The sequence below is a fragment of the Stenella coeruleoalba genome (assembly GCF_951394435.1).
Source record: "Stenella coeruleoalba genome assembly, chromosome: 7".
NCBI lineage: Eukaryota > Metazoa > Chordata > Mammalia > Artiodactyla > Delphinidae > Stenella > Stenella coeruleoalba.
In genome coordinates this window covers 39317015-39343117 of record NC_137153.1, presented here as the reverse complement: position 1 = coordinate 39343117, position 26103 = coordinate 39317015, and the positions used below count along the sequence as shown (strand labels likewise).

General features: G+C 34.9%; 1 protein-coding gene across 1 annotated transcript in view; it reads left to right on the top strand.

The window, feature by feature from the left end:
• Positions 1–26103, top strand: part of NAA35 (N-alpha-acetyltransferase 35, NatC auxiliary subunit) — an 89201-nt gene that overhangs the window by 52505 nt on the left and 10593 nt on the right. Inside the window, exons 12-18 of the mRNA XM_079926081.1 lie at positions 673–851; positions 6579–6638; positions 9908–10014; positions 19302–19368; positions 20763–20861; positions 21461–21639; positions 25071–25207. Coding sequence (XP_079782207.1) covers positions 673–851; positions 6579–6638; positions 9908–10014; positions 19302–19368; positions 20763–20861; positions 21461–21639; positions 25071–25207 — 828 coding nt within the window. The remainder of the gene's footprint in view (positions 1–672; positions 852–6578; positions 6639–9907; positions 10015–19301; positions 19369–20762; positions 20862–21460; positions 21640–25070; positions 25208–26103) is intronic.

Below are 26103 nucleotides of genomic sequence, written 5' to 3'. Positions count from 1 at the left end.
TAAAAGTGGCAGGAAATTTCAAGTTGAGAAAGACTTAGTTTGGAGCTTTGTACTGTTGTGAAAAGTGAGATCACCAGAGGACAAAGAATGGAAGAGAGGAACTCACCCTCAGGTCTCTTGTGATATGTTATTTTCATTGTGAATTTCTGGAGTTACATCTCAGTGCAAAATGCATTCCAAACTCATGGGATTGGGATGAGGACTGTTTTCCTCTGCCACTTTACATTACTATGTAGTTGAGTGTGAGTTGATTCTGCAGTTCAGAAAATGAAGGGAAGACAAGCCTATGTTTGTGTTCCCGTTTGAAACATTTCTTCACAGTCTCATGGTTAATACAGCATTGCCCTTTTATTTATTCTGAGAGAATATGTTAACTCTGTTTTATCCCATTCTTGGCTTGGAGTTAATTTTGAGGTAGAAACCTCTCTCTGTCACCACTACCACCACAATGTCGGGAGGAAGTACGATTTTAGGTTATTAAATCTGCTTATCTCATTTTAAAAATGTGTGTGTGTAGATACATTAATTGTAAATTATAAAATCCATTTAGAGAATATTGTGATTAGAATTCAGAGATGCTTTTGAAACTGGCCTTTTTCTTTTTATATTTAGTAGTATTTGAGGTTTAAAATTCAGAGAAATGTTGAAAATGTTACCTTTGTTTCTTTTTAGATCATCCCATTATGATGGGTTTTGAGCCTCTTGTTAACCAGAGACTACTTCCACCCACCTTCCCTCGATACGCAAAAATAATAAAGAGGGAAGAAATGGTCAACTATTTTGCAAGATTAATAGATAGAATAAAAACTGTCTGTGAGGTGGTCAATTTAACAAATTTACATTGTATCCTGGTAAGTACAAATCTCTATTCTGGAATGTAACTTTGATTTAACAACAGAATAGTTTATTACTTTTTGGAGACTGACCATCCCAAGGGTAAATAATGCTGCTCACCTCTTATCTGTGATATCTGGAGAGTTAAGTCGTGTGTGTGTGTGTGTGTGTGTGTGTGTGTGTGTGTGTGTGTGTGTGTGTGTGTGTGTACTTTTTGTATTTAATCCTCATAAGGATTTTATACTATCCATTCTAGAGATTAAGAACGTAAAGTGTGGAGAAGTTAGATAATTCACCCAAGTTTTAAGAATGGGGCTTTGAATCGTCAATTCTGTGTTCAGAACCTTTTATATAAATAAATGTTTGTGTTTATGCATGAATGTATACATATACACATACTATATATGTGCATATGTATAAATTTTTTTCATATAAAAATTGGATCATGGTATTTGGTAACTTGCTTTTTCATCACTAGTCTCTATACCACAAACATCTTTTCGTGTCAACAAATATACATATTTCTGCATTATTTTAATGGCTACATGGTATTGCATTGTGAGTATATACCACAGATTTTTTTAGTCCATTCACGTTGAATTACATTTAGGTCATTTTCAGTGTTTTACACTTATAAACAATACTAAGATGAACATCTTTGTAGGTAAATCTTTATATCATGTGCTTCCTTACCCCTTAAGATAAATTGCTAAACAGTGAAGTTATTGGGTAAAAGAGTATGTACATTTTTAAGCTAGCATATTTTGGATTAATCTTTTTTATGGGTTAAAATATAGAAACACAAGATTTATTTGGGGAATGTTAAAACATTCAGAGATGGAGTTTTATTAATTGGTAAGGCTATAATGACATATACTTCAATTAGGAAGGTAAAAAACGGGCAAAAAAATAGTGTTATTTAGACATAAGTACACTGATTAATTTTGCATGACTATACATATATATGCATTTGACTGTTGCTCCCCCTCAGTGTTGAGGTACATAATTTCTAGCCCCATGTCATTTCCTCTGTGAAGTCTTCCCTTTTGGTTTCAGGTTGCTTCTGTACCTGTGTTACTTGAGATGACAGATTATCTAGTTTATATTCCTAGAATTTAGCAGCAGCCTCTGGGGTATAATTGATAAATGGTCAATAAAGATTTGTGCTTCTGTTACGCTCTTTCTTATAGTAACTTTTCCTTTTTAAAAAAATTTTTTTTCTTTTTTACATTTATTTTTTTTTTATTCATTTATTTTTGGCTGTGTTGGGTCTTTTGCTGCACGTGGGCTTTCTCTAGTTGTGGTGAGCAGGGGATACTCTTCATTGCAGTGTGCGGGTTTCTCATTGCTGTGGCTTCTCTTGTTGTGGAGCACGGGGTCTAGGTGCACGGGCTTGAATAGTTGTGGCACGTGGGCTTCAGTAGTTTTGGCTTGCGGGCTCTAGAGTGCAGGCTCAGTAGTTGTGGCGCATGGGCTTAGTTGCTCCGCGGCATGTGGGATCTTCGTGGACCAGGGCTCGAACCCGTGTCCCCTGCATTGGCAGGCGGATTCTTAACCACTGCGCCACCAGGGAAGCCTTCCACTAATTCTTTATCATTAAAGCTCAGCTTAAGTCTTTGTTCCTTAGTGAAACTTTCACTGATTATGCCTTTATTCCCTCCTTTTGTGTTTCCTTTCTTTTTAGTAGTTTTTCCTTATTCTGTCATAAGAATCGTAGAGTCTTAAAAGTAAAAAAGATTATACACACAAGCCAGTTCATTTTGCAGTTTATTGTACAGCTAAACAAACTAAGGTTTACAGGGCTTTATAACCCAATTAGATGGTTAGTTAGTGTTATAAGAGAATTAGAATAGAGATTTTATTGTTCTTCTCCATCTGCTTTTCTAATCATTAATTGATACATGAATATATATTTGTGTTCACTAGATTAATTGTAGGATTTTAGAAAAGGAGATCAATGTGAATTGGAATAAGAAAGTATAATGCAATGGTTGGAACTTGATATTCTGGCAAAAGATTATGGATTGCCTTGTCAGGGACGGGGTGAATGCATAATGACACGTCATAATAGAGGGGAGCTGGCGGAGCCAGGCCTGGACTGCTGTCACTGGTCATGAAGAAGGCATAGTAATGGAATAATTTGGATCTCTGAAAGACTTGAGACAGAGTGGTAGTGGGGGGAGTGCAGCAGGGGCCACGAGTAGAGAAAAAGATTAAAGTTATGGAAGATAAGGGACCAAATAGTCTGGTGGATCTGCATAGGAAACCTGTTATTATTAGGATAAAGTGCCAGGTTCTAGAGAGCGCTTCTACATATCAGTAAGATAAAAATAAACATCCCAATGAAAAATTGGGAAAGGACATGAGCATACATATATAAAAAGAAATAAACATGAAAGATACTTAACCTTACTAGTAATTAAAGAAATGCAATTTATAACAGCTAGATTGAAAAGTATAATAATATTTAATGTTGGTAAAGGGAAGTACTCATTCTCTTATACTCCAGTGGCTCTCTCTCAAAAGTCTTAAAAATGTGTATACTTGGACCAGAAACTCTCCTTCTAGACATTTAGAATAAGAAAAAAGGTGTTTGTTGCATCATCCTTTGTAATGTTCAGAAACTAGTAACAGTTTAAATACTGAATGGTGACAATATCCATTCTGTGGTATGTTTACAATATATGTCACAGAGCCATTAAAAAATGTTATAGAAAACTATTGACATGGGAAGTATTGACATTGGGAAATGTTCGTGAATGTCAAGTTATGTTTAATGTTCTTTTTTTAATATACATTTATTTATTTATTTATTTATTTATTTATTTATTTATTTATGTGTCTTCATTGCTGCATGCGGGCTTTCTCTAGTTGTGGCGAGCAGGGGCTACTCTTTGTTACAGTGCATAGGCTTCTCATTGCTGTGGCTTCTCTTGTTGTGTGGAGCACAGGATCTAGGTGTGCAGGCTTCAGTAGTTGTGGCACGCGGGCTCAGTAGTTGTGGCTCATGGACTCGAGAGCTCAGACTCAGTAGTTGTGGCGCATGGGCTTAGTTGCTCTGCGGCATGTGGGATCTTCCCGGACCAAGGCTTGAACCCATGTCCCCTGCATTGGCAGGCGGATTCTTAACCACTGTGCCACCAGGGAAGTCCCTGTTGAAAGTTTTAAAATATATTTTTTATATATGTTGTTGCACACAGAAAAGATATTCAGAGACAAAGTCAACTTCAACCAAATTCTTTCTCAAAAGATTAGAATAACAAATACCAAAATATTAATTATGACTATTTATAGATAGTGGAATGCTATATGATAGTTTTGTTTTTTGCGTTTTTCTTCATTTTCAAAGTTTTTGGTATTTTGCATATAGGGCAAAAACCAGTGGTAAGGGGGAAGATAGTGACACTAGTAAAGGGAAACTCATAGCTTAGGAACCCATAAGATGATACTTTTGACAGCTGTGGATTAATTAAGAAGATATACCTAGTTTAAATGAGGTAAATAGTGGACTTTATAGACTGTATCCTGTTAGGGATGTATACTAGCAATAAGAAATTGAGTACAGATGAACTGTGATAGCAAGTACAGTATATGTACATTCATCATTCAGCCAACATGCTTGTTTTGTGCTAGGTGCTGTGCTATGGCTGGTATACAGTGATGAGCAAAAGCATATCATCTATCCTGTCATAAGGCTTACAGTGTAGTATGAGATAGAAATTGATCAAATAATCATAAAAATGATTATAGAATTACAAACCAGTGTAGGGAGTATGAAGCAAAGGAACTAGAACATATAGCATATGATGAAGGAACTGACCTAAATGATCAGAGAAGTCTTTCTTAAAGAAGTGAAGGTAAAGCTAAGATCTAACAGTTAGGTGAACATCATTTGGGACAGTAGGGGGACAGTTCCAGGTGCAGGAAGCTGAATCCTCCTCCATGTGATGGGAAAGAACATGATACATTTGAGAAACTAAAAGAAAAGTAGCAGAATGGAGCATTGAGTGATGGGGATGGGGGATTTGGTGAGGCTAGAGAGGTAGGCAGACCAGACAAGGCCATTTAAGCAACATTAAGGATTTCTATCTTTTCACAGAGCAAAGGAAAACCATTAGTTTTATCAAGAAAGATCAGTGTGTGGGGGGGACAGTGACATAATAGGATCAAGAATGTGCAAAGATGTGGCTGCATTGTAGAGAAATGATTGGAAGGGACTAGAGTAAACACAGTGTGATAAATTAGGAAACCAGTACTGCAGTCCAAGGGAGGAGAAGATGGTAACTTGGACTAAAAGGATGGCAGGGAGATGTTGAGGTTGTCAGTGTTAGAGCTATGTGTGAGCTAAAATTGATAGAATATTGGTGATGTATTAAATATGGGGCATGAGAGAGCTCTGAGGAAGGTCTCTAGGCTTCTGTCTTGTAAGTCTACATGCACGTTTGGTGCTGTACACTCAAAGGGGGATATTCTCAAAGGACCTTAGAGGGTTTTAGTGAAGTAAAGTTTGAGGTACCCTTAATATATTTAAGTAGAGATATTGGATAGTATTGGCTATATGGATAGAGTTTAGAGGTCTGTGCTTAGAGTTAAAATTTTAGAATTATTACAGTATAGATAGTAATCGAAGCATGAGTGTTTATGCTTCAAAATTTACGAGGAAAAAATATATAGGTTAAGAAAAGAAGGTTTTCTGGAACTAAACTTTGAACCTACAGAACAAACTGAGAAGTAGCCAGAGGAAGAAACATATGAGTCATTTAAAAGGTTTTTCAAGAAGGATGTCACACTGCTGAGAGGTCAAGTGAAAGAGATGAATAAGGTCCAAAATCAATGTCCATTGGATTTAGTAATGGGGAATAAGTGGTGGCTAGAGCAAAGAGCCAGGTTACATGTGTTGAAGGTGGATGAGAGTTGAGTTGAGTGAGTAGAGACAGTGGGTGCAGCCAACTTCTTCAGAAAGTTTGGCTGAGAAGGCAGCAGTTGAGAGGAAAATGTGACATCATGTGATGATCTTCTTTTCTTTTTAAAGTTGAGAGAAACCTGACTGTTTAAATGAAAATGGGAACGATCTGGTAGAGAGGACGAATTTTAATATCTAGGAGAGCAAAGTATGGATAATTGAAAGTGTGTAATGTTTGTGAAAAAGCCAGAAGGAATGGAGTCTTTAATATATCTGTTGTTAAAGTAGGCAAGGAAAGGATCTGTGTACAGATGTGGATACAACTAGAGGTTTAGAGGCTGAAGTTGAGGGATTTTCTGTGGGGTAAATTGTTTTAATTTTCTTTGTAATGTGGAATAGTAGAATCTCTCTCTGGTGGAGAATATTCACTTTGAGGAGTGTGTGCAAGGTGTAGAAATTAATTATGAAAAAAGAGAATGTGAATTCAGTTAGCCTGGTTACTTGGTATTTATTTCTGTGAAGTAGGAAGTAAATCTCTGTCATTAGTTAGTAAATTATTATTGATACTGTTATTTTCATGATGTACAAATTTAATATCGGTATCCACATAATACTATTACTGGTAAGTTTGTTAAAAATAAATTTTAGGCTCCAAAATTATCCATTTTTCCATTCATACAATTAGACAATTCTTACAGAAATGATCTTTAGCTATCTTTCTTATTTTAACTTTGGTAGTGTATCATTCCCACAAGGTCTGGTAAAAATTACTCTCTGTATACAAACATTTTCAGCTTTTATTTAATCTATTAATGACACTTTTTTTCTGTGTATCTATTAGGATTTTTTCTGTGAATTTAGTGAACAATCACCTTGTGTTCTTTCAAGATCTCTATTACAAGTAAGTTCCACTTAGTATCAAAATATGTCTTTAAACATCAAATACTGTGTATTGACATTGTTTTATTGATGGATGGAACAAAAGGTAGATGCTTTTAAAGGCTATTCCACAGTTAGTGGTATATTTTTGTAACAGAAGTATTGACTTACAGTGTTAGATATTCATCAAGACCATATTCTGGGCCATAAAATAAACCTTAATAATTAAAAAAAATTGAAATCATACAAACTATGCTCTCTGACTATTTTGGAATTAAATTAGGAATCAGTAACAGAAGTATCTGGAAAATTCTCCAGATATTTGGAAATTAACACACTTCTAAAGAACCCATGGTCAAAGAGGAAGTATTGAGGGTAATTGGAAAATATTTTGAACTGAATGAAAGTGAAAATATCAGAATTTGTGGGATACAATTTAAGCAGTGTTTAGAGAGAAATTTATAGTACTAAATGTTCATATGAAAAAAAGGAAGAAAGGTCTGAAATTATAATTTAAGCTTCTATTTTAAGAAAAAGAAGAGCAAATCAAACTAGAAGGAAGCAGAAGGAAATAACAAAGATAAAAGCAAAAATGAGTAAAATAGGAAAGAGACAAACAATAGAGAAAATCATTGCAGCCAAAAGCAGGTTCTAAAATTGATGAACCTCTAACTAGGTGGAACAAGAAAAAAAGAAGATACAGATGAATAATATCAGGAATTGCTACAGACCCTAAACAAATTAAAATTGTAATATGGGAATATTCTAAACACCTGTATGTCCATAAATGCAAAAACTTAAATGAGATGGACCAATTCCGTGAGGGACACTACCAAAACTCACTCAAAAAGAAATAGAAAATTTGAATAATCCTGTATCTATCAAAGAAATTGTGTTCATAGTTAAAAGCCTTCCAACAAAACTCCAGGAGAATTCTATACACAGTCTCTTTCAGAAAATAGAAGAGACAAGGGCACTCATCATATGAAGCCTGCATTACCTCTGTACCAAAACCAAACAAAGACATTTCAAGCTTAGAAAACTATAGACCTATATTCCTGATGAACATAGACATAAAAATCTTAAAGTATTATCAGATCAAATCCAGCAATATGTAAAGAAAGAATACATCATGACCAAGTGGGTTTTATCCCAGGATTGCAAGGTTGGTTCAGTGTTTAAAGTGTAATTTACCATATAATCTAAAGTCTCAATAGATTGAGGAAAACCATTTGACAAAACCAACGTCCATTCATGATAAAAACTCTCAGCAAAACAAGGAATAGAAGGTAACTTCCTTAATCTGATAAAGGGCATGTGCCAAACACCTATAGCTAACATCATACTTAATGACGAAAGATTAAATTCTTTCCTCCTGCTGGGAGGAAAGCAAGGATGTCCACTCTCATCACTCCACTTTCACTCAACATAGTACTGGAAATCTTAGCCAGTGGAAAAAGGCAGGAAAAGTAATAAAAGGCATACAGTTGAGAAACTGAGAAATAATGTTTCTTTACAGACAACACGTTTATCTACGTAGAGTACCAAGGAATCTGCAAAGAAGTTCCTGAACCTGGTGGATGAGTTTAACAATATCACAGGATATGAGACCAATTTACAAAAAGCAATTGTATTTCTATATACTTGCAATGAACAATGCAAATCAAAAAATTTAAAGCAGTACTATTTACAATAACATCAAGAATGGAATATGTAGGTATAAATCTAACACCTATTTGGAGAACCTGTATACTGAAAAACTACAAAGTACTGATGAAAGACATCAAAGGAGACTTAAATAAATGGAGAGATACATCTTGTTTGTGGATTGGAAGAATTGATATTTTTTTAAGATGTCAGTTCTCCCCAAAACTGATCTACAGATTCAGAGCAATCCCAAAATCATAGCAGAAATTTTTGTAGATGTCAACAAGCTGCTTCTAAAATTTATATGGAAAGGAATAGGAACTAGTACAGCCAAAACAAATTTGTAAAAAAAAATAAAGTTGGGGAACTCAGTACTACCTATGAGACAGGTGTGCTGTTGGCAAAATGATGGACATGTGATCAACGGAACCAAGGGGAAAGTCCAGAGAAGTTCTGATCCTTAATTAGTCCTTTATTATGTAGTACTATATGTGAAACCATAAAACTGTTAGAAGAAAGGATAGGAGAAAATTTTCGTGACTTTAGGAAAGGTAGAGAATTCTTAGGTATGACATCAAAAGCACAGTCCATTAAAAAAAATGACAAGTTGATAAATTTGAAACTTTAATTCTGTGGAAGACACTTAAGAAAATGAAAAGAGACTCTACAGAGTAGGAGAAAATATTTGCAGATCATGTCTGACAAGGGACTTGTATCGAGAACATAAAAAGAATTCTATAAATGTAACAGTAAGAAAACAGTTAGGGAAATGCAAATTAACACCACAATGGAATACCACTATCCACCTATCAGAATATCTTTAAAATAAAGCAAGAAAAAAGAACAAAACTGAAAATATCAAGCACTGGAGAGGATGCATTACTGATAGGAATATGAAGTGCTATAGCCACTTTGGAAAATGATGGCAGATTGTTACAAAAACAAATATACAAATTTTACTCTTGCTTATTTACCCAAGAGAAGTGGAATCTGACATTCTCCTAGAAACCTGTATGCATGCCTGTGTTTAAAGCTGTTTGGTTCGTGATCACCAAAAACTGGAAACAACTCAAATGTGTTAGGAAATCAAGTAAGGTATAGTATAGTAAATATTCAGATACATTGAGATTGTTAAGGGCAGAAAATTAAATGTAAATTATTATTAAATAGTGTATTTCAATTTAATAATTTATTATTTTAACTATATTTTTTCCAATTTCAGAAAGTTTGTATGTATTCCAAGGTGTTTATTAGAGATATGGTTATCGACTGACTTGATGTTTGTAACCATTAAATATTTTATAATTTATGAAACCCTTTCTTGTATATTAGCTCATTTGACATATTCAGACCCACCAGTTCACTTTCACTAGTTCAATATTACTACTCTTGACCTGAGAGATTTTTTTCTGCACATTTTTTGTTCTCCTGCATCAGAATACACCTTAAATAGGGATTAATAAGTAGTACCCATTGTGGAGGCATTGTGGAAAAAGAAATTTTCCACCAACTTTTTACATTTTAATCTCTTTTGTATTCTGTGGCATTTATAAGAAGTATGTTCATGTCACAGTAATGACAACTACATGTACAATATGTCAAGATTGTGACAGCATTACTAATATATATAACATTTGTTTTAAGACCACTTTCCTGGTGGATAACAAAAAGGTCTTTGGAACCCATCTCATGCAAGACATGGTGAAAGATGCACTTCGGTCTTTTGTCAGTCCTCCGGTGCTCTCCCCAAAGTAAGTGTCATAAGACATTGTATAGCATGTGTGTGTCTTAAAAGCCCAAGTTCTCTGTGCTCCTTTATAGCAAAGACATAAAAATTGTTGGAATCAAGTCTCCACATGAAAAAATAACTCAATCATGTTAAAATTAATTGATTTCTGCCACATGTTATTTAGATTTTTTAAAAATTTTATTTAAATTTATTTAGTTTTGGCTGCATTGGGTCTTCGTTGCTGTGCGCAGGCTTTCTCTAGTTATGGTGAGCGGGGGCTACTCTTTGTTGCGGTGCACGGGCTTCTCACCGTGGTGGCTTCTTTTGTCGTGGGGCACTGGCTCTAGGTGGTGGGCTTCAGTAGTTGTGGCTTGCGGGCTCTAGAGCACAAGCTTAGTAGTAGTTGTGGTGCACGGGCTTAGCTGCTCTGCTGCATGTGGGATCTTCCTGGACCAGGGCTTGAACCCGTGTCCCCTGCACTGGCAGGCAGATTCTTAACTACCGTGCCACCAGGAAAGTCCCAATTTAGATTTAAATTGAGGCTTTTGTGAAGTTGATATTGGGTCCAGTACGAGAAGAAAAGCTTACAAGGAGTGATCAGAAATTCAGCAAGTTGTATTCACCCTTACTGTGTGCAAAGCACTGTGCTAAGTAGGCACTTCGGAGAAATAATTACAATGATAAGATTTCTTCTCAATAATCTGATCTAGATAGAAATAGAAAATGCAGATAATCGATCCTTAAATTATATTCTGGTAGAGTCACCTCCCCAAAAACATGCTGCCATAAAATGCTGGAAAGGATCGTTTGAGTTGGCATTTTGGAAAACAGTGCCAACTTTATTGGCATTTGCCTCAGGAAAGGAAGAAAGGAGATGTTATTTCTTAGGAAAGAAACCAGGATGTGTGAAGACATGGTGTTTGAAATTATATATTTTAAGAAAAGTTAGTGGTTCAGCTTTCAATTTGTTGAATAAATCATGCCACATTTCACATAAAACTCTGGTAGCTTCCTGTCTTAGGTTGGTTCTCCAGAAGCTGACCCTGATACAAAGATTCATGTAAACATAATTTAGAAAGTAATTCCAGGAAAACTTGCAGGGTTGCAGGCAGGTGGGACATAAAAAGGAAGAAAGCCACTTGAAGGTGTGCTTCACAGTTGGTAACTTTGGTTTGGTCCTGTCAGGGAGCCCTGGAGACTTGTGTGGATTATACCTCACAGTTGTCCTGTCAGGGACAAGGGAACCTGAGAATTTACACATCTGTCAGTTAAGGACTGCCGCTGGGAGGCATCCTCAGTGTTGGTTACATTTCCAGTTTCATTGACAGTAAAGGCCAAAGTCCTTATTGTTGAACCCATGAGGCCCCATGTGCTCTGGGTTAGACCCCTGTCTTGGTGCCTCTCTGACCTCATCTCTTACCATTGTCCCCTCACCTTCTTTGCTTCAGCCACACTGGCCTCCTTGCTATTCTTGTAACTTAACTGTCCCTCTCTCACCTTACAGCGTTCACATACAATCTGGGGTAGAGGGTATTTTCCTCAAAACTCCCCAGGTTGACTCTCTCACTGCCTTAAGTCTATTCAGTGTCACCTCAGTGAGGGCTGCCCTGATCAGTCAATTTAAAAAGTATAAACCTTCCCCATTCTCCCAACCTGCCCAGCACTCCATTTCTCTCTCTCGTAACAATTATCCTCTTACATACTATATGTAGAGGGGTTCCCAGACCCAAGCCCAGTGTGCGTGCATGCGTGTGTGTGTGTGTGTGTGTGTGTGTGTGTGTAGACTTGCCTACAACAAGCAATTCTCAGATGCCAGCAGGGTGCCCAAGAATTCAACTCAATTCTGACACTTGTCTACCTGGAGATAGAATCAGATTCCATAGGTAAAGGGCTTGGTCCCATAAGACCACCCTCCACTTCCCAGGTTGTTACTTGTGCTTCTGACTGACCGACTGGCTACAAATTAGAGGTTCTGACCAACCTGGTACAGTTAATTTGCTAAAATGACTCAGCTCAGGAAAAGCCATTTGCTCACTAGATTACCAATTTATTATAAAAAGATATTAAAGGATACAGGTGAACAGCCAGATGAAGAGATGCATAGAGTCTGAATGGTGGCACATGGAAGCATGTTCCCCAATGTGGAAGCTCTTGGAAAAGGGCCCAAAAGCTTTCCTTTTCTGGTTTTTATGGAGGTTTCATTAGATAGGCATGATTACTAAATCATTGGTGAGTGGTGATTGATTGAACCTCAAGCCCCTCTCCCCTTCCAGAAATCAGGGAGTGGGACCAAAAGTTCCAAGCCTCTAATCTCAAGGTTCTGATAACCAGCCCCCATTCTTAGGTGCACTCCAATCACCTCATTAACATGAGGAAAGACACCTTTATCACTCTCAACCCTTAGGAAATTCCAAGAGTTTCAGTAGCTGTGAGCCAGGAACTGTGATAAAGACCCAAATATATCTGAGAAATATATATCTGAATGACAAAATACATATTTATTATAAATCATATTGCACTATATAATTTGCTTGTTCATTATGATTACTTCTATAAGAGCCTGTATAATTCTTCATTATGTTTATTTCCACCCCCCATATATATAGAACTATATAAATTCCACAAGGTCAGCGCCTCTAGTTTTGGCTGTTTGTTCACTGTTGTGTAGTAGGTGCTGGAACAGTGTCTGTCACACAGTAAGCACACTTTGTTGAATGAATGAATAAACAAAGAAATAAAAGTTGAACAGTTAGGATAGTTTGGAGTTAGAGTCCAGAAAGTTTTGAATCGTTTGGTAAAGTTTGGTCTTTATTTTATGCTCAGTGAAGAACTGATTGAGTTTTAGGAGGGAATTGGCATAGTAAAATATGTATTTTTTACTTGGAGGCAAATTGGTAGTAATTGATGGAGGCAAAATGTTTAGCTAGGCTAATTCCGTTGTACAGGTGAGAGATGAGGAAGGATTAAACTCTGGGAATATAAAGGAGGAGACAGGTTTGAGAAACATTTCAGTAGTAAAATTTAACAGGAAGCTGATTTAATAGGGGAAGGAAAGCAGGGGGAAAGTAAGTTGATTTAAAACAAGAAACAGAAGCTGATTATATAAATAATACATGGCCACACTTGAAAATTTAAACATGGTAGAAAAATATGTGGAAAACAGTAAAAATCAGCCGAAATCATACCTCTGAGATAACTACATTTCGATGACCATCACCGTGGATATCTTTGTGTATAAAGACACACACATCTATGACTTTATATATATTTGGGATCACATTAAACAATTTGTTTTTATCAGGAACTTTAAAATTATTTTTTATGGATTGCTTTTTTAAATAAAGAAATTTTAAAATAAAAAATTTTAATCTTTTTTCCATTCAAAAATACATCATGATTTTGTGTCTCAGCGTACCTAGTTAATTCTTTTTAATGGCTGCCAAATGTTTCATAATATGAATGTATTTTATAGGGTAGGGTTACTGCGTGGGAGGACATGTGTAGTTTTAATTTTAATATAAGCAGATTGTATTCTGAAAGATTTCAACAATTTATATTTCTATTAACAGTATAAGAGAGTACACTTCCCCTGCATCCTGACCAGCAGTAGGGGTTATCATTCTTTAATTTTTTCCAGTATGTTGAGTGAGAAGTGATATCTCATTGTTAGTTTAATTTTAGTACTTAATATGATATTTATTGGACATTTAGAATGGTTTTTCTATAAATTGCTTGTTTATATCCTTTGCCCATTGACTTTTTTTTTTGAGGGAATAGTATAGTATTATAGAACATTTTAAATAGAAGATCTAATGAGCATAGTCTTTTTCTCTTTTGTTTACAAAAAAAGTTTTCCAGTTTTAAAGTATTCTTGTTTTTGAAATAAGAAAGTATAAATGGAAGACCTCTTCCCTTTGCTTGATAAACTACCACTTCAAGTATTTCAAGATGCAACTTGTTTCCCTTTCCCTTGACTTTCCCCTCTCCTACTCCTGTAGGATTTTTTTTTTTCCACACACACACACACACTGTATTTTATTTTTACAAGAGATAAACTGACACCAAGCATTGCAAATGGATGACCACAACAAAAGCAACAATGATTGCAATTACCAAACACGAAACACACTCATACTATGTCATAATATTGACATTCAGTCCAGTAATCCTCCACTGTAACAGCTCCTTTACTTTGCAGTGAAAATTGATTTGTGTATTTTTGGCCTCTGAGTCCTTGTGGGATTTTTTTTTTTTAATTCAAACAGAAAGTCAAAAAATTATAATCATCCTCATCAGTTCACTCAGTCCCATGTAATTAATTTTTTTTTTCATCTTGATCTTCTATTAGCACTTTTGTGAATTCATCAGTTTTCCATTAGGGTTCTGAAAATGCGTATTCATTCAGTTCAGCAGTATAGTCAGTTACCAGAAACCTGTACTTGTCAGAGTCTTTTCCATGAATTCCTTGAAGATGAAACCGCTTTATAGGAACATTTTTGCAAAAGCATCAGAGTACACCCAGAACTGTCTGTAAATGACAAAAGACTTAAAAATGACCACAGTTAGGGCTTCCCTGGTGGCGCAGTGGTTGAGAGTCCACCTGCCGATGCAGGGGACACGGGTTCCTGGCCTGGTCTGGGAGGATCCCACATGCCACGGAGCGGCTGGGCCCATGAGCCATGGCCGCTGAGCCTGCGCGTCCGGAGCCTGTGCTCCGCAACGGGAGAGGCCACAACAGTGAGAGGCCCGCGTACCGCAAAAAAAAAAAATGACCACAGTTAAAGATTTGATGAAAGTTCATAATAATGCAATTGACAAGGAAATTTAGTTATTTCTGAGATATTCATTTTAAAGTAATAACTAGAATTATGACTTATAACATTATACCACAACATGTAAGATTTTTAGAAATTTCATGTAATGTCTGAAACATTTATATTAACATATTTCCATACAAATAACCCAAAGAAAGTTTAGTATTAGTTGTTTTTTTGTTTTTTTTATACTGCAGGTTCTTATTAGTCATCAATTTCATACACATCAGTGTATACATGTCAATCCCAATCACCCAATTCAGCACACCACCATCCCCACCCACCGCGGTTCCCCCTTTGGTGTCCACACGTTTGTTCTCTACATCTGTGTCTCAACTTCTGCCCTGCAAACTGGTTCATCTGTACCATTTTTCTAGGTTCCACATACATGTGTTAATATACGATATTTGTTTTTCTCCTTCTGACTTCACTCTGTATGACAGTCTCTAGGTCCATCCACATCTCAACAAATGACTCAATTTCGTTCCTTTTTATGGCTGAGTAATAGTCCATTGTATATATGTACCACAACTTCTTCATCCATTCGTCTTTGCCCATTGACTTTTATTAAGTGGTTTACTTTTTTCAGAAAATTTGTAGTAACTCTTTGTATATTATGAGAGGTTAATCCTTTATCTGTGATAGGCATTGCAGATTTATTTTTTTCCCTAATCTTTTGTCACATCAAAATGTGAAAAATGCTATTTGAATTTTGATATGGATTACACTGAATCTGTAGATCACTTTAAGTAGTATGGACATTTTAACAATATTAATTCTTCCAATCTGTGTGCCTGGAATATCTTTCCATTTATTTGTATCTTCTTCAGTGTCTTTCATTAATGTCTTATACAATTTTCAGTGTACAGATCTTTCACCTCCTTGGTTAAATTTATTCCTAGGTATTTTACTCTGTTTGATGCTATTGTAAATGGGATTGTTTTCTTAGTTTCTCTTTCTAGTAGTTCAGTGTGAGTAGTTTTTATATTGAGTTTGTATCCTACAACTTTACTGAATTCATTTATTAGTTCTAACAGTTTTGGTGGAATCCTTAGGGTTTTCAATACATAATACCGTGTAATCTGCAAATAGAGATCATTATAAATTAGCTTTAAATTTCTGTGATTAAATATATCATATATTCAGATGTATGAACTGACAGACACCTGTACTGCCATCCATTTTAAGCAAAGTTTTTATTTTGCTTTTATAAATTCCATTACTGGTAAGGAAATTGATAAAATTTTATAAATACTAAATATATTGTTAATATGAATTAATAATTTTTATTAATTCTCTTATTTAATAAATATAATAAATTAGTATCTACTATTGCCAGATACCTTTCTGGGTTCTGGAGAAAAGATACTCCTGCTGACAAGGAGCTTGCCTTGCAGTGAGAGAGACTAAACAGTAGACAAATATATAATGTCAGGTCATAGTAATGTATAGAAAGATAAGGTAAGATAAGATGGTTCTTTTAGATGGGAGGCCTCTTGGAAGTGGTGATACATGTAAATAAACAGAGAGTGAGCTATGCAAAATCAGGGGATGGAGCTTCCTGACAGTAAGTAATAACTGAAAGGTCTCAAGAGTAGGGCTGAGCTTAGGTTTCAAGGAGTGGGCTAATTTTAATGAATTCATTCTTAAAAGATATTAAAGACCCAAATAGCTTTTGTTTATATGGGTCCTGTTTATTGATACCTACTATTTTAGAAATTAAAACAATACTTTAAAAATATTTATTCTTTTTGAAAAACAGTAAATCTGTTACATGTTAATATACATACATAACATTCATAACTTGCATATTAACATAAAATTTTTATGGAAAATAACTTTTTAAGAAAAATTAGTAAGAAAAGTGGAATTGTTTTACCTTTTTGCAGATCTCTTTCATGTCTGTTTTAGTAGAAGATAGCTGGATTATTTTAACCTGCTTCTACTTTCAATATATTGTAATATTACACACCATGTAGCCTCTGGAAAAGCCAGCTGTACACTTGTGAGAGAATGAGAGCAAAAGGCAAATAACATCTTAATGTTATTATGAAAATAGTTTTGACCTTGTGTTCTCCCCAAAAGCATCTCAAGGGCCACCCCTACCATCACCACCAGGTGAACCTAGGGCACATTTTGAGAACTGCTGACTATAATTTCAAATCCTCCTCTCTCACCTCATCCTTTTCTCTTACTTTAGTCCTAGAGGTAACCACTACATTACAGTTTATGTGTTTCACTTTTATGAATGCTTGTATACTTTACCCAAATATATGTGTCCATAAATAATATCAGTTTATGTTTTTAAACTTTGCATAAATTTTGTCACACTATATATACATCCTTTTGCCACATGATTTTTTTCCTTTAACATTAGCGTTTTGAAATTGACCGAGTTTATCCAGCAAATTTATTTTATTCGTTAAAATCTGTCCTTCAACTGTACTGCAGTTTATTTTGCTTTTCTCTACAATTGGATATTTACCTTGTTTCTAATTTATCACTGTTGAAATCAGTGCTGTAGTGAACATCTTTGAATTATGTCTCCTTTTGCACATAGACTATATACTTTAAAATATAATTAATTGCCAATCATAGGCATGTGCATCTTCAGCTTTACTAGTTTTGCCAAATTGCTTTCCAAAATAATCGAACCAATTGGTATGCCAGCCAACAGTGTATAAGGATTCCAGTTTCCCCATAGTCTAGGCATTATCAGACTCTTCAGTTTTTGACAATATGACGTATATGAAATAGGGTCTACATCCTCTTAATTTGCATTTTGTCTTTTCTATTTAACAATCTTTAACACTTAGATTCCACATTGTCACACTTATCATTATCCATTTAGATTTAACTACAGTTTGATCCTCATTACTTGCAGATTCTGTATTTGTTAATTTGCCTACTTGCTAAAATGTATTTGTTAACCCTCAAACCAATATTCACTCTGCTCCTGCTGTATTCATGGACACGTGCAGAGTGGCAAAATATTCAAGTCGCCCAACGCTGAGGTCAAACAAGGCAACTCTGTCTTCTTGTGCCTTATACTGTAAACTCTATTAGATACCCCTGTTTTTGTGCTTTTTGTTGGTGATTTTGTAGTTTAATGGCCTCCAAGTGTAGTGATGTGCTGTCTAGTGTTCCTGGCACAAGAAGGCTGTGGTGTACCTTACAGAAAGATTATATGTGTGTTAGATAAGGTTTGCTCAGGCCTGAGTTCATTGCTAATCAATTAACAATGTACATTACATATAGTGTCTTTAAAAAGAAATACAGGTAAACCAAGGTTATACATTGATCAGTTGATTAAAATGTTGGGACCAGAGGCTGGCAGGAACCTAACCCTGTATTTTACCCTAGCAGCAGTGTTTCAGTATTCTCTATTCAGGGTCCACAGCAAGTTTATAGACCATAACTATCACAAATACCAAGAATCGACTGTGTATATAGGAAAGTTCATTGCATGGTAGCCTATTGATGTTATCCTGCTGTTTTAAAAATTCCAATGTTACAGATGTTACAATGTTTTTTTTCCTTTGTGCGTGACTTGACACTTTCTTCTGGAGGACTGTAGAGTTTCTCTTTATTTTAGGAGTTCAAGAGTTTTACCAGAATGTTCATGTGTGATTTTCAACTATTCCTATCTGGAAATCAGTCATTAAAGCCTCAAGTCTTCAAATCAGATCATTTTTCCTATTTTATTATTTATTTAATTATTGCCTCACCTTCATCTGTTTCTTTTTCTTTTTTTTTTAAAGAGCTCCTTATATACTCTATCTTGTAGATTTCCCCCCCCTGTATTCCTCATGACATTTATCTCTTACTTCTGCTGTGTTGTAAAAAAGTTGTTCCCTAGATCTTCAAGGCTACTATGAGCATCTTTCACCTACTAAATTTTTTAATTTGAAAATCCTAATTTTCAGATCCAGAAAGTCTTTTTTTTAAGGGCTTTATTTTTGTCATCTTAAGTAATTTTCTTACTTTGGGCCTTCCAGCCCAAAGTAAGTGGCCTTCCACTTCTGTTTTGCTGCCACCTGTTCCAGGTGTCCTGCCGTTTCTTTCTCCTGGCTGCTGCATGCTTTATCATTATCTGTTGCATGAACATGACTCTGTTTATCTTTGAGGTTCTGGTCACATTGCTCAGTTATGGCAAACACTTAGGAGTAGCAAGTTGTCAGCTCCTTTCAGTGCACCAGGAAAAGTGTTTACTTTTTCCCATCTCCTTAGGTGCAAAGGCTACTGTCAGTCCCACCTCAGGGAAAGAAAAAAAAATCTTTCCAACTATTCAGCCCTGTATTTCCTCCAGGGCCAGGCAGGTAGCAGATCCTCCCAGACTGTAATGTTAGCAGTCTTCAACTTAGTAATGTATTTGGTTCCATTTTCTCATTTTTCCACTTTCCCTATGTGTTGGTAGCACCTGCAATAATCACCACTTCTATTTGTAGGCCAAATAGTTTAATTTTAATAACAAGAATATTATATTATCTTACAGGTGCTGCCTATATAATAATCACCAGGCTAAGGACTGTATTGATTCCTTTGTTACTCACTGTGTTCGGGTAAGAACTACAATTTGGGTCATTATGGTGGACACTTAAAAATCGTGGTGGGCAGTATCTTCAGTAGCATTAATTTGTGCTATTTTTTCATCTGACATTTCTTATTCATCTTCCCTGAAATTCGTAGGAAATTTCTGTCTCTTCTTACACTCAAGTGGATAGCTTCATAACCTGTAGTCTTCCTGGAACGTTGTTAGATACTGAGGGCACCTTTTGATGCCCTTTCACTGTATCCTTTGGGGACCACAGAAACAGAATAAGCTATGACCTCCGTCTGGGAAGAAAGGAGTTCACTTTTTTTTTTAAAATGGACACAAAAACTTTATTTATTTTTGACCTTATAAACAAAGAATATGGGTAACATCCCCAGGCACTTATCTTTGTACTGCCTTAATGAGAACAGGATTATAGTAAAATTAAAATTATCACTTTTAGATGAGAGCATGGACTTTTTTCAAATCTCAAATAATTTGGAAAAATAAAAACCTTGTAGGTGATTAATTATAAATCATTCTTATTTAATTACAAGCTCTTTATAGACAGCTCTTTCTTGCCTAATTCCAGTTACTAAATATATATATGTGTGTGTGTGTGTGTGTGTGTGTGTGTGTGTGTATATATGTATATAATCTGTATAGATATAAAGGCAGCATGGTTTGATGAAAGGAAAACCAATAAAAGACCAGATTTTATTTTTATTACTAACATTTTATTGTTATTAGGCAGATCACTTTACTTTTCTGTAAACTTCTCAATCTTTAAAAAGTGAAACGTTAATACTGCCTCTATACCTCTTATCGGCTACTTATCAGTTAAATGAGATAATATCTGTCAAAGTATGCAAATGTAAAACATTATTATCCTTAAAGAATCTTAAAATGCATACTTCTTAAATCAGAACAAACTTCTGATTCTGTCTGTTGTCTGATTCGTGAAATGTTACAATATTTTATATGAGAATACTGTGTAGGTAAGAATAGGAATAAAGAACCTTAGTCAGGGTTTGTAGGTATTAGCCATTATCTAATTATTAGGCATTCTGGTATATTTAAAGCAGCAGAGAAGTGTCAGCCTTGAACATTGACTTTTGGCTTGACATAAGCAAAAAAGAAACTGTCCTTTTTAATTTGTGGGAAAATATCTAAAGATTGAAGGAAGATATTTTTGCCATATGAAAACAAGTTTCATAAACAGCCATTCCTCTAGCTATTGATAAATTCCAGTATTGTTTCTTAAAAAGAAACACCTATGTAAAAAGTATGCATAGCATGATTCTTATAGACATTTTTTTCCCTTAAACAAGATTTTGAAAACTTGTTAACTTTTGAATGTTAATTTTCTTTAGTATAAGCATATTTCATATTGACGGTTAACAAACTGTTTGTGTATTGCAGCCATTCTGTAGTCTCATTCAGATCCATGGACATAACAGGGCTCGACAGAGAGATAAGCTTGGTCATATTCTTGAGGAATTTGCCACCTTGCAGGATGAGGTAAGAGCCAACAAGTTGCCCTCCCTTCCAAAATTAAGCAATTCATATACCTTGACCAGATTTTCAAAAACAATTCTTTGGAACAGTAATTTGGCTATTTAATTTTTCAATATGGTGAATTGACTTAAAATGTAACAGTTATGTATGCCAAAGAAAGCGTTTACAGAACAAAACAAAACAGTAATCCAAACCTTGAAACATCTTATTTTTTTTGATAATCGGGATGAATTGTAAAATATGTGTAGAGCTGTAGTTATAATTAGAGCAAGTTTACATTATAATAAAAATGTATTAATCTTCAAGTAAATTTGTGAGCAGAACCATATTAATAATATAACTAGAGTTATGAAGTCAGTTATTTTTACTTTTGTACTATAAAATGGATATCTTTTTAATTTAGGAAATGTTTAGATAAATGTTATGCTTTGAGAAATGAGAAGTTTGAATGTAGACCTAACCGAAGGTGCATTTGAAAGTACGAATTCTTGAGGTGGTGAGATTTACATTTTCTGCTCATGTGCTATTTTTAGCTGTATGTTTTTGTAATTCTCTCATTACGTTAAAAAGAAAGTTAATGTTATGATGTTTTGTTGTGATAGGCAGAGAAGGTTGATGCAGCCCTTCACACTATGCTGTTGAAACAGGAGCCCCAAAGGCAACATTTGGCCTGTTTAGGTACCTGGGTCCTTTACCATAACCTTCGAATTATGATACAGTATCTTCTAAGTGGCTTTGAATTGGAACTCTACAGCATGCACGAGTACTATTACATATATTGGTAAGAGAGCAGTTGGAGTTAAAATTGGTGGTGGGTGGGATACGTAACATCTGAGAGAGTATCTGTAAAGTAGAGTGTAACTTTAAGGTACTTTTTTATTTACTGTATTTGAAATTTAGTTGTGGGACAATTGAAAAATATCTGTTGAAAATTAGAGCTAGATCATCTTAAACATCTTAAGTGTCATAACAATGTACAAATATATTTTTTCTAGCCATTGTAATATTTATTTAAAATTCACTAATAAAAGTGGCTTCAAAGTAAATAGATTAAGTGACGAGCTTTTGTGGTTTCCAAAGAGAAAGATTAACATACATTTTGCACTGACTGCAGTGATTCTATGTACTAGCTGTGGAATGTACTTAACTGAATTAAAGTTTCAAAATTTGAACCAGATCTTTCTTCTGAGAAGAAATTATGGCTAAGATTATCATTGGGAGTATAACTTGCAAACTATGGCCCTGAGGATTTGTCTCAGGAGCTTTGAAGAAGTTGATAATAGGTGATCTTCAGCAGAGTAGTTCTTTGCTTTCAGTTGGAGATGAGATAAACCTGGTAAGAGGATGCTTGAGAATATTTTAGGTGTGAAATAGCTGTCACAGAAATAAAATAAGAAAATTGAGAGCTAATGAATTCAGTTATCTTGCATCTTTTTCTTAGTCTAGTAAAGTATGGTAATTTAGTTTTGGTAATTTTAAAATAGTAATGACCTATTATTGCCCATCACAGACAGCTAAGTTTAATATATTAGATCTTAATATATCTAAGATATACCTAATATAACTAATTAGATCTTAGTTCATCTTTTTAATTCATATTTAAATTGGTATTTAAGATATTGTATATTCCCTGGAGTCACTGCTGGTGGAGGCAGGAAAGTCATTATTTTCTACACTGTTAACATGGTTTTGTGGTCATGGCTGCTAGGGCTCTTCACAGGTAATTCTTGGTTATGAAAAACAGATAACAACTCTTACCAACAGGTGTTGTTATAGCTACTTGGGATTTTTTTATTATTAATTCTTACTAGACACCCCTATTCAAACGAGGCATTTTATAGGGGAACATGCTCAAGTATTGTGGTTTGAGGCAGCTAACTGGAAGCTTTTGTGCTCTTGATCTCTCAAGATACAATTTTTATATGTTTTTTTGCACAATGGATTGGCAAATGATATTCAGATAAATACTCCATTAGAAATTTACCTGAATACTTGAGCAGATTCATTTCTTCTCTTGTTAAAAAAAGAAATTTTAGTTCTGCTTGTAAGTACCCTTCTGGTCTACTTTCATGTTAGTTTTAACTGCTTTTTAGTTTCAGAATTACAGATTGGGCTCCAATATTTTCACAAGGTATATATACACTGTTGTTGTTCTTCATGAATGTGATTCCTAAAGCATGTGGACCCTTCTAAAATCAGTAGAAAACAGTGATTCTTAAATTTAGCGTGCATCATAATCACTTGGAAAGCAACTTGCTGGGGCTCTGTTCCTAGAGTTCCTGGTTTACTAGGTCTAGTGTAGGACCCACCGAATCATTTGCATTTCTAACTGCTTTCCTGGTAAGACTGCTGCTGGTCCTGAGTTTTTGTAATTCTCTCATTACGTTAAAAAGAAAGTTAATGTTATGATGTTTTGTTGTGATAGGCAGAGAAGGTTGATGCAGCCCTTCACACTATGCTGTTGAAACGGGAGCCAGAATTGGTATAGAGTATTAGCACACTTACTCTCCTTAGATATAATTAGATATAATTATAACTCTCCTTAGATATAATTAGATATAATTGTGTATTAATTTTGATAAAGCACTTTAATAAAAGCTCATTGAAATATCTGATATTTGAAAGGAAAGTCCTGGATTGTGCCAGCTACCCCCTTTACTCGTCTGTCCTTCGGTTAGATAGTTAAAAGGTATCATTAGTTCCCTATAGAAATCTTCTCAGGACTTCCCTGGTGGTCCAGTGGTTAAGACTCTGCGCTTCCATTGCAGGGGGCAATGCCTTCGATCCCTGGTGAGGGAACTAAGGTCCGCACGGCAGAAAAAAACAGAAGAAAAAAAGTCTTCTCATTGAGTTAAGAGAGGTTACAAACCCTCATTTTGTAGTGTGATGGGGGAAAAAATTCATTTGTATCCTATAAAAGTATACTATATTGAATGCTTTTCTTAAATTCATTGCCAGGAATGATTTTCTCTCCATGTGAAATTATATACGTTAAAATATATATATATACTGGTTTGCTTTAACTGCCAGGAAGCGTAGTGCTGTTTAGCTTTAAGATACAGTATCTAAGTCATTCCAGGTGTATCTTTTCATTTGTTTTTGTTTTTTTCCCGTGCCACATGACTTGCAGAATCTTAGTCCCTGACCAGGGATTGAACCTGGGCCACTGCAGTGAATGCGCCAGGTCCTAACCACTGGACTGCCAGGGAATTCCCTTGTTTTGCTTTAAAATGTTCTTTTTTATGTTTTTTTTTAATGTGTTTTAATATTATAACCTGCCTTATAACTGTTTGAAAAATTGGGGGAATAGGTGTCATACACTCAAACTTGATCATAATAAAATTTCTTATAAATCTTTGATTTTCATTAATGTAGTAGTGGTCCTTAATTTTATTTAAAGAATATATATTCATATCCTAGATTTAAACTGCTTTTCTGGCTTAAGAGAAAGTATTGTTTGTTAGTTTAAACTTACGAAAATTTAGTATCTGGTGGAATAATCTGTATCACATTTCCTTATTGAATAAACTCAAGTAAATTATATGCTAGCATGTTTATAATTTTTAATTTTTTCTGTATTTGTTTCCTTTTGTAATTAATAACAAAATAAGACATTTACTTAATAGGTTTTGGAGAAATGTGACCTATATTGATACAGTAAAAACAATTGAATGGCCATTCATTTGATTTACATATATATACATAATTATCAAGAAATCTCTTTTTAATTGAAGTATAGTTGATTTATAATATCGTGTTAGTTTCTGGTGTACAGCAAAATGATTCAGTACTTTTGCAGATTCTGTTCCATTATAGGTTATTACAAGATAATGAGTATAATTCCCTGTGCTGTGTAGTAAATCCTTGTTGCTTATCTTACTTTATATATAGTAGTTTGTATCTGTTAATCCCATACGACTAATTTGTCCCTCCCCACCAGAAATCTTTAGAAAAGTTGTAAAACTCATATCATTGTAGGAAATTAAACAAAATTTTCCGTATTGTGTGGCAACAAGTAAGGGAAAGTTAATCATTTGTAATGCCCATTTCTTGTAAGATCTAATCTGTCAATTATCTAATTGAATAATTTTGTTTTTGAAAAAAACTTTTAAAGCATTATAAAAAATATCTCTTTATTAATACTAGTACTTGCGTTGACCAAGCTATCTCATTTAGACATCTGCCATTAACTAACATTTTCTTTCCATTAAGGTATCTCTCTGAATTCCTTTATGCATGGTTGATGTCAACATTAAGTCGTGCCGATGGCTCTCAGATGGCAGAGGAAAGGATAATGGAAGAGCAGCAGAAAGGCCGTAGTAGTAAAAAAACAAAAAAAAAGAAGAAAGGTAAAAAAAAAAAAAAGAAAGGTGCTGTGAATTTTATTTATTTTTATACAGCAGCAGGTCCTTATTAGTTATCTATTTTATACATATTGGTGTATATATGTCAATCCCAATCTCCCAGTTCATCTTACCCACCCCCACCCACCCCGTTTCTCCCCTTGGTGTCCATATGTTTGTTCTCTACATCTGTGTCTATGTTTCTGCCTTGCAAACCAGTTCATCTGTACCATTTTTCTAGATTCCATAAATATGTGTTAATATATGATATTTGTTTTTCTCTTTCTGACTTACTTCACTCAGTATGACAGTCTCTAGGTCCATCCACTTCTCAACAAATGACCCAGTTTTGTTCCTTTTTATGGCTGAGTAGTATTCCATTGAATATATGTACCACATCTTCTTTATCCATTCATCTGTCGATGGGCATTTAGGTTGCTTCCGTGACCTGGCTATTGTAAATAGTGCTGCAGTGAACATTGGGGTGCATATGTCTTTTTGAATTATGGTTTTCACTGGGTATATGCCCAGTAGTGGGATTGCTGGGTCATATGGTAATTCTATTTTTAGTTTTTTAAGGAACCTGCATACTGTTCTCCATAGTGGCTGTATCAATTTACATTCCCACCAACAGTGCAAGAGGGTTCCCTTTTCTCCACACCCTCTCCAGCATTTGTTGTTTGTATATTTTCTGATGATGCACATTCTAACTGGTGTGAGGTGATACCTCATTGTAGTTTTGATTTGCATTTCTCTAATAATTAGTGATGTTGAGTAGCTTATCATGTGCCTCTTGGCCATCTGTATGTCTTCTTTGGAGAAATGTTTATTTAGGTCTTCTGCCCATTTTTTGATTGGGTTGTTTCTTTTTTTAATATTGAGCTGCATGAGACTGTGAATTA